Source organism: Miscanthus floridulus, chromosome 3, assembly GCF_019320115.1.
Source record: "Miscanthus floridulus cultivar M001 chromosome 3, ASM1932011v1, whole genome shotgun sequence".
NCBI lineage: Eukaryota > Viridiplantae > Streptophyta > Magnoliopsida > Poales > Poaceae > Miscanthus > Miscanthus floridulus.
The window spans coordinates 3,769,407-3,779,099 of NC_089582.1; the positions used below are offsets into that span (position 1 = coordinate 3,769,407).

Sequence of the window (9,693 nt, forward strand, 5' to 3'; positions counted from 1 at the left end):
AATCCTAGTCGGTTTACAATAAGAGTTCCTAGTAAGATTACAGAATAATACTACTACTAAGATTACAGGGGAAGAATTCTAGTTAGACTAGATCTTCTCCCTTTCTTGCGAGGTATCCCGTGGGTCCCACACCAACAGATGTGCTCTAGAGTAATACCGTTGGACTATGTTGAGGCGGCTATAAACCTAGTAGATACCTTGTGAAGGGTTTATCAGATGTTGCATCGAGAGAGATGTGCCTAAGACCCACATGAGTCATGTGGTAACCCTACCCTGTGAGATTAGATACCTGAAGTAGGATGGTTAAGCGAATTTAATAAACCTGATACTGCTGCAAATTTTCCATCAGGCAATTGTAAAAAAAAACCCAATGGAATTAATAAAGCTTCTGTCAGGAAGCTCACAGGAAAAAAAATCGATTTCTCCGTCGATGTATTCTTGACGGGATATGCCTGTCGGGCTCCCGATAGAATTAATTTCCATGATGTTTTTCCTGTTTCCTTGATGGTTTTTTAGCACACAGGGAAAATGATATTTCCAGTAAACTATTAGCTGACTAGGAGTAGTATAATAGGTTGTCAATAATCTGTAGAGATAAACTTTATTACAATGACCTTATTATATAAGGCTGGCGATACAGCGGACACAGCAAACTCATGAGACCACCTGAATGAAACAGGTAAAAAGGCCGGCAGGCCCCGTATCCGTATACATAGATAGCTTTGGACTCTTGCTAGCGTAACCTAGTTGAAACACCAGTAGCGGCAGCAACAAGTCCAAACAATAAACAACAGTATTCGTGAATATAAAAAAGAAAGAAAAAATTGATCCGACGACCACGCACACACAAAACGATCGATGTTGTCAAGTAAATACGATTGATCCTGCGCGCACACAGGAGGAATCTAGAACGCGAGCACGGCCGCGAGCACGGCACCAGCGGCGGCCACCGCGCCGCCGACCGTGTAGCTGATGGGCGCCGACGACGGTGGCTCCGCCGCCGGGCCCGAGGCGGGTGCCTGGACGTCGATGACGAGCTTCATGCCGTTGAGGCAGTGGCCAGGCTTGGTGCAGATGAACCACATCTTGCCGGGCTTGTCCAGCGTCACGACGTCGTTGCCGGAGTCCCAGAACTTGAGCTGGTTGCCCTGCAGGTTGCACGCCACGAAGTCGTCCTTGCCCACCTGCGCCACCGTGTGGTTCTCCTTGTTGTACATGAACACTGCGAGAGCGAGACAATTAGTAATGGGGGTTAAGTGATTCCAACGAAATATGTATAGTGCGTGTGCGTGTGCAAGGTGATGGTGTTGTCGATCGTCTCTCGTGTGCGTACTCAGGCTGTCGCCGACCACGAACGTCTTGTTGTCGGCCCAGTGGGTCTCGTTGAACCTGGCCCTCCAGCCGAGGCCGTCCCCGACCATAAACTCCGTGGCGGAGGCCAGCGGCGCGAGGCACGCGACGGCGGCGACCATGGCTAGGAGCTGCACTTGCCGGTAAGCCATTTGCCTCTTCCCTGGCGATGAGCTAGCTAGCTTGCTTGCTATGGCAGATGTGGCACTAGTAGTCTCTCTCTGCTAACTGCTGCTGTGGCTTAATTAGTGATGACAATCTCGCGTCTATTTATACAGCAGAGGGGCATGAATTGCACGCAGCTACAGCCTTGACCAGGTAACACGGGACCAGGTCGACGCTAAAGTCACTTTATGAGGTCAGAGTCTGCGGCAGCTAGAACGCAGCGGGCGGACGGCACATAGGCCGTTCTGGTCGGTAGTGCCTGACAAATGGGCTGTTTCTAGCTCAGCAATCCAGCTGCCGAATCAGGGGAGCTGATAAAAGCGAGGTGAAGTTTGCATTGGGATCATCACTGGATGCACGGGAGATTGCAGGGACGCATGGAAAGTGACAAAACAGCGTTTGGCACTGCGCTTGTTTCGGAATTTGGATGTAACCTCCTCGTCGTTAGGACTTAGGACCAAAACGTGTAAACCTCGTCCATAATTTCTTGTTCTTCCAATCAAACCATGGATTTGTGGTTTGTTTGAATCAACTAATGCTGATAGTTAGCTAACTCATTAATTAGCTAGTTAATTATATTAGTAGGGGGTTTTCAAATGGACCTGCGAATATGTAGTTAGATATAGCACATTAGATATAAACATAAACTATTAGCACCCCTAGACCAACTAATAAACTAAGTTTCAGCAATCCTCCTAGACAATAGTTAGCAGGTCTGTTCAGATTCTCACCTGCTAATTTTAGCTCTTCTAACTATTAATACTAGATTAGCAGTAATAGATCCAAACAGGTCCTTAGATATTTCTTGAATGTAAGACGGATGAGGTACGGTCTTGGTGTATCAGACATTTTTTACGGAGGTTATACCCTGTTTTTGTAGAAAGCAACAAAGAGTAACTTGGTGTATCATACATTCATGCTTGACCATATTAAACTTCAGCCAAAAATAAATACAATATAAATATATTCAAACACAAGCCCTTGTCGATGTTTGACCACCGATAGCCTACCACGGGGGTACCCGGGGCAGTATGTTCGGGCTTCAGCGTATGCAGAACCCGATGGTTAACGCAAGAGACAGTCGATTTATCCTGGTTCGGACCCTCGATCTTTGATCGAGTAATAGCCCTACGTCCAGTCGGCGTTAGCCTTTGCGTTGGAATGATTGTCAAGTGTTGTGTACAATTATTCCCTTGAACCCCCATCTAAGGAGCCCTGCCATCCTTTATATAGTCAGGAGGCTAGAGTCTTAGTCGGCTTACAATGAGAGTTCCTAGTAGGATTACAGAGTAATACTGCTACTAAGATTACAGGGGAAGAATCCTAATTAGACTAGGTCTTCTCCCTTCCTTGCGGGGTATCCCGTGGGTCCCGCACCGACAAGCCCCGAGCACTTCATGGTTGAGTTCTGGAAGCCTCGTCTTGTTCCTTCAAGCCTCGTTGAGTAGGAACAAGCGTCGTCCGAGTGCTTTCTTGAGCGAAACCGTGCAGCGCTTCGTGAGATCTTTGCGTGGTTGTGTATCTTTTTGAAGAAAAAAGTACTCCTATTTGGATGTAGCCCCCGAGCCTCTGGCTATTTGGTACAAGGAGCTTGAGGGTCTTTTCTTGAAATCATCCCGATTCTCTGTTGAAAGGCTCCCGAGCATATACCCGGGTTCTTTGTCGAAAAGAACTTGGATATAGCTCGGTCCGGCTTCTTTTTGTCAGGAGTCCTTGAAGTAGCTTTGTCTTGAAGAAGTCTTCTTGGTGATGTGCGTTGTTTTGAAGGAAAAAGTGCACTCACTGAGTGTAGCCCCCGAGCCTCTTGCTATTTGGAACAAGGAGCTGGAGGGTCTTGAATCTTATATTGTTTGAAAATTGCTGTCTTGAAGAAGTCTTCTGAGTGACGTGCACTTTTTAAAAAAAAGTGCACTCACTGAGTGTAGCCCCCGAGCCTCTTGCTATTTGGAACAAAAAGTTGGAGGGTCTTGAATCTGATTTTTTCAAAAAGACTGTATACCTCTCCTTTTGTAGCCCCCGAGCATATATTTGGGTTGTTTTGTTCAGGATGAACTCGGATGTAGAGCCTTGGCGTGTTCTTTGTTAGTCTGCTGTTGTCAGATGTAGTCGTATGGTGGTGGTTGAGTGTAAATGCATTTTGTTTACGGGTTGTACTGTGTTGGTATATTCTTTCGCATATGCTCATCTTCAATTACTGTTCCTTCATGCCTGAGTCCTCTTTCATTGAATTCTATCTTTTTCACTGTGTCCTTTGTTAGGCTTGTTTCGCTGGTGCTCTTGGTCCATGTGCACCGCTCCTTTGATCTATAAATACCCCCTCGAAGTGCTTGTTTTCATCCATTGAACATTCTATTGAAACCTTCGTGGTCATGAACATGGTAGTTTGTGAAGTAGAGCAGCCCCCGGGCGTGTTTTGTAGTTCCTGTGTGTCTTGTCGTAGCTGGAGGAAGTCTTGTGATAGGGATTAGAGGTAGGCTAATCCCGCAGCAGCATTGTACCAGGATGTACGTGGCGGTAGTTGGAGGAAGTCTTGTGATGTGGGCTTCGTTCCTTCATCTGGCAGTTCTGGGTTGATCCTCGTTGCCTGTCTTGAGATTGTCCAACGTAGATCAACACCATATCCAGCATCACATCGGTCTTGGGTAGACAGATGCCTGTCGACCTTCTCTGCTCCATGTTGTCCTGCCGTGCTGCTGATTTCTGCCTTGGATACACTGTGTCCGTCCTTTGAAGAAAACAGTGTAGCCGATGGCGGTTTGTCCTTCCGAGTAGCAATTTAGGACATGTAGTCGTTCCAGAGCCTAGCCGTGTCCGTGTTCCTCTTTGCTACTTTGCTTTTCGTGGTACCGAGTTTGTTGGGTCTTGTAAGATTTGTAATCTTCTATTTTTGAAGTCGCTTGTAATGGAACGAATCTTGTCTTCTGAGTTGTCCTTTACTTTTGTGCTGTAATCCCTGTCGTGCATGAGATTACCGAGTTCTTTTCGTAATTACCGACTTGTTATGTTCTTTGTGAGGCAGCCCTTCTTTTCTTCATGGTTGTCGGGTTGTTTTTTATAGTAATCTGATAACTCTGTCGTAGTGCTGGATGGATAAGTCTAAAATCTGCCCGTTGAATTGTACCGTTGTGTGGATTTGTGCCCTCTGTCATTTTAGCTGTGTCTGTAAATGGACCGTTGCGTTTTCACATGGTGCTTTAACGGGCCTGGTGGGCCGTTTTTATCGCTGTAAAAATCTATTTAAAGACCCTTCATCTTCTTTTTCTTTACTGCCCTTCTCTTGTCTTCAAACCCTAGCTCTCAGTCATCCACCGTCGCCGTTGCCGCCGCTGTCTTAGCGCCGCCGTCTAAGCTTTCTCTTCCCCTAGTTGCTTTCTTGCCTCCATTAGTACATGGGTAAGAAGAGAACCGCAAGCAAGTCTCAGTCTTCCTTCATGGACGAGGAGTCATCACTCTCCATGATTGAGAATCAGATGTTTGTGGCCATGAGGGCCGCCCAGAAGTCTTGGCCGGCTCCAACAACAACTGAAGAGTAGCTTCACGAGCTTGTCAGCGACGGCTTGATCCAGAGCAAGGCCTTTGCTGAATGGAGAGTTCCAGGCGAGCATCGGGTCCCTGCTCCAGGTCCTGGTGAGATCTTTTTTTCTCTTTCATTCGCGCTAGACTTTGTCTTCCTGCCTCTGCCTTTCTTCATCAATTTCTCAACTATTTTGGGATTTGCTTGAATCATCTTGCTCCTAATGTAGTCCTTCACCTTTCTGTCTTTGTTCATCTTTGTGAAGCTTTCCTTAGAATTCCCCCTTCTCTTTCTCTATTTCGTTACTTCTTTCGCCTGAAACCCCAACCCTGCCGTGAAGAAACCAGTGTTCTTGGTGGTTGTGGGATTCAATTTCGCCAGGGTCTTAAGAGCAAGTTCTTTGATTATGACCTGGTTGATTCTGTAAGAGATTGGCATGCCGACTGGTTTTATGCCACCAATCTGATCCCTTCTCTTGCTGTCCACTCTGGATCTGGTCCCTTAGTCAATGACCAATGGGATAAGAACCCTGTGACGTCTGCTGAGGTTCAGGCAATCCAGCCATTCCTTGATAGGATTAGTATGCTGAAACAGCAGAGCTTGACCAGTTTTGGCATAGTCTCAAGCTTCCTTCGTCACCGAGTTTAGCCTTTGAAGGAGCGAGAGCACCTTGGCTTTGAGTACTCTGGGGCTGAGGATCCTTCACGCATGGTCCTAGCCCTTGAGTTGACCGATGAAGAGGTACTCGAGCCTCTCCAGAAGATGCTGAAAGGAGCAAGCGTTGTCCCGCTTACCGTCTCCGAGTTCTCTGCCAACAACCCACCTCCAGATGTAAGTCGTTTTTTCTTTGTTCGGGTACTTCCTGTATTTCTACTATATCCATTTTTTTCTTAACTTTTCCTTGTTTTGTTGTTTCATTTTTTTCATAGGAATTTGGGCGCAACTTTGTTGACCCGATCCCTCTTGATGTTCTTCCTGCCATGGCGAACACTGGGGAGAAACTTGCTGGGGCTTCTGCAACCAGTAAGTTCCCAATCTCCATAGTGTTTCCTGGGGTTTCTTCCGGATTTGTTGATGTATATGAAGAATATGTTCCTCGTCTAGTCCCTCGAGGACCTATGAAGAATATGTTCCTCGTCTAGTCCCTCGAGGACCTCGTAGTCTTTCAAAAAGGGGGCGAACGGATGGGTCTTCATCTGGTCTGCCTGCTCCCAAGAAGTCTCACAAGCCAAGTACTCGTCCAGGTACCCCAGTTGTAGCTAGCATGCTCTTAGGTGAGCATATTTAATACTCTCTATCCCTTTGTTTTCTTGTTTTTATCTTGAACCGGGTACTTTTGTTCTTTTTTAGCGGGTGCCCTGGTGACCTTGGTTGAGACCGAGGGGGAAGAGGATGATGAAGTACCCCTTATCATGCAGCGATGAGTTGTTTTCATACTCCCCTGCCATTGAATTTCTTCTCTTTGTTTTGACTTTTAGTGTTGATCTTTTTGTAGTAACCGGACGTCGGGTATGGGTTCTTCTGAGGCTCCTGTGCTGACTTCTTCTGAAGCTCTGGTGTTAAGTTCTTTGGTAACTTTGGTACCGAGTTCTTCCGCAGCTCCGGTGCCGAGTTCTTCCGAGGCTCTAGTCCTGGCTTCTTCCGGGGCTACGGTATCGGCTATACCGCCCCTACCACCAAGTGGTGGGGACGTCTTTGCCACCATGGTCCCTTCTGCGAGGTCCTCTTTCTGTTTTGCGAAGAAAAAGGTGGCTAGGTGAGTGGGTTCTGGCTTCACCTTTTTGCTTCTGTTCTCCTTTTCTCTTGTTCTCATCGGTGAGTTCTTTTATTAACTTTCAGGCCTTCGTCATCTCTTGTTCCCCCGTCGACTTCTTCTCAGCCCTCTGTTGTGAGTACTGAGCCTCAGGACTCACAGCACACTGTTAGTGAAGTGGTTGTGGGGGTGACAAGGCTTTCTGGCGACGATGCCGTTGCTGACTTGGTTTCCCCGAAGGTGACCATGGCCATTGCGGCGGGTCCTTCTGAGGGATTGGCCTTGGCCTCCCAGGAGGTTGCTCTGGCCGTGCCTTCTTCGCCTTGGTTGGCTTCTCCTTCTCCTTCTCTTGTCTCCGATGGTCCTCCTTTTGCTTATGATGTGGTGCAGCAGTTTGATGCCACTCATCGGCTATCGGAGTTAACTGCTACCTAGGGAAGCTTATCGTCCCTTGCGACTTCTTTTGGGGAAAAGCTCCAGGTAAGTTTTTTTTACCGTTCCTTCTTTGGATGTTCGCTTTTCTTTGGTCCTCATTCTTTGTTTTTCTTTGTATCTTTTTGCTCAGTCCTTCTCTCATGATCATACTGGCTTCTTTTTCTCGTCTGAAAATGAGAAAAAGTTGTCTTCAGAAGTGAGCGCCCTGAAAGCTGATCTTGACCTCCTCTAGGCCGAGATGGAGGCTAAGCGTCAAACACATCAGGATGAAGAAAAATCTCTTCGTGCTTGGGCTGTTGAGATCGAGAAGTAGAGGGATGCCGCTCTTTAGGAGGCTCGAAAGAACTCGAAGGCCGTGAAGAACTTGGAGGCCGTGAAGAAGGAGTGCAATAGTATTGAGGGTTTGGGGGTTCTTTTTGTTTTCTTTCTGTATTCAAACTCTCCTTTCTGCTGACTTGTTGTCTGCCATTTCATCCAGCTCTCTGGGTTGAAAAGCAGAAGCTCTCAGAGGGTGTTGAAGAAATGAAGACTCTTGTTCGTACAAGTCATAACAAGGTCGAGGAGGTAATTACTCATGCTGAGGAGGAACTCGCGCTTGCTAAGTTGATTAGGCATAGAGCTGATAGAGATCTTGTGCAGGTCCAAAAAACTATTGAAGACATGTCTGGCAAGTTGGCGACAACTACTAAAAACTAGAAGGCTTTGTGGAAATCCTTTCATTCAGTAGCCGACGTTCTTCAAACTCCAGCGGATGACGGGCAATCTTGGGCTCAGTTGATTCCTCGAATTCCGACTCGTTTCCAAGAGTTTATGAAGAGGTGCGCTCAACTATGTACCAAGAATGTTCTGGCCCAGGTCCGGGTTCTTTCTCTAGCGGCTCCTTTGTCCAAGATAGCAGAAGAGGCTGATAGTCAAGAGTACATTGATGCCATTGAGAGGATGGAGCCTGAGGTTGAAGACTTAGCTAGCAGAATAGTAGATAATCTCAACATTGTTCTCTCTTCTCCTGATGATGAAGCTTGATGTATTTGACCTTTAGGCCCGTGCCTTGTAATATGACATTATGCTTCTTTTGAATGAAGATTTTTGTTGAGGGTCTTCTCTGCCTAGATGCCTTGTTTATTCCTTGGATGATTTGTCCAATTGGCTAGAGTTACTTGACTTGCCGAGTACTTTGTCTTGCTTTCGTCTTAGCCTTGTAAACAACTCTGCGTGCTTTCCTGATCTGTCGAGTGCTTGTCTGGCCTTTTTTTGTGCCATGTAAACAACTCATTATATGTAGGTCTTTGAGTTCTTGGGTATCTAGGTCTTTGTGTTCTTGGGTATCTCCAATGTAGCCCCCGAGCCTCTTGCTATTTGGAACAAGTAGCTGGAGGGTCTTGTCTTGAAATTTCTCTGATCTAAGCCCATGCTTAGTTTCAGTCGTATTGCTTTTATTTTGGGTTTTAGCTTGTTAGCTACCCTCATCGGTAGGCTCAAGCGTCTTTTTAGCTATTTTGCTCTTGGCCGGGATGCTCAGGCGTATTTTCAGCCATTTTGCATTTTATTTCAGGTGTTAGCTTGTTGGCTACCCTCATCAGCAGGCTCAAGCGTCTTTTTAGCTATTTTGCTCTTGGCCGGGATGCTCAGGCGTATTTTCAGCCATTTTGCATTTTATTTCAGGTGTTAGCTTGTTGGCTACCCTCATCGGCGGGCTGAAGCGTCTTTTCAGCTATTTTGCTCTTGGCCGGGATGCTCAGGCATATTTTTAGCCATTTTGCATTTTTTTCGGGTGTTAGCTTGTTAGCTACCCTCATCGGCGGGCTCAAGCGTCTTTTCAGCTATTTTGCTCTTGGCCGGGATGCTCAGGCGTATTTTCAGCCATTTTGCGTTTTATTTCGGGTGTTAGCTTGTTAGCTACCCTCATCGGCGGGCTCAAGCGTCTTTTCAGCTATTTTGCTCTCGGCCGGGATGCTCAGGCGTATTTTCAGCCATTTTGCGTTTTATTTCTGGTGTTAGCTTGTTAGCTACCCTCATCGGCGGGCTCAAGCGTTTTTTCAGCTATTTTGCTCTAGGCCAGGATGCTCAGGCGTATTTTCAGCCATTTTGCATTTTATTTCGGGTGTTAGCTTGTTAGCTACCCTCATCGGCGGGCTCAAGCGTCTTTTCAGCTATTTTGCTCTCGGCCGGGATGCTCAGGCGTATTTTCAGCCATTTTGCGTTTAAGAAACAACTCGGAGAGAGACATGAGACATACGTTTGTGGAGAGATAATCATCTTTATTGATCATGAATGTTGATGTGTTATAATGATACATAGCTCTATCTTTGTTGATCATAAATGTTGATCTCTTGTGTCTTGTATACATATTTTTCCTTGAGTTTTTTTATGCGTAGAATCTTCGTAGCTAACTGATGTGCCATGTATTGTTGACTTCTTTTCCGTCTTCAGTTATGAACTTGTATGTTCCTGGTCCGATGACTTTTGTGATGATAAA

The 9,693-nt window shown here is 46.4% G+C and overlaps 1 protein-coding gene across 1 annotated transcript; it reads right to left on the minus strand.

Annotated features, from left to right (window-relative positions):
• Positions 1-617: 617 nt before the first annotated feature.
• LOC136544798 (mavicyanin-like) lies at positions 618-1,561 on the minus strand. Its single transcript, XM_066536865.1, has 2 exons — positions 1,334-1,561; positions 618-1,222 (listed from the first exon to the last, which is right to left on the minus strand). Exons 1-2 carry the CDS (start codon positions 1,500-1,502, stop codon positions 906-908), a joined length of 486 nt encoding a protein of 161 aa, XP_066392962.1. The 5' UTR covers positions 1,503-1,561; the 3' UTR covers positions 618-905.
• Between the last annotated feature and the right edge of the window lie 8,132 nt (positions 1,562-9,693).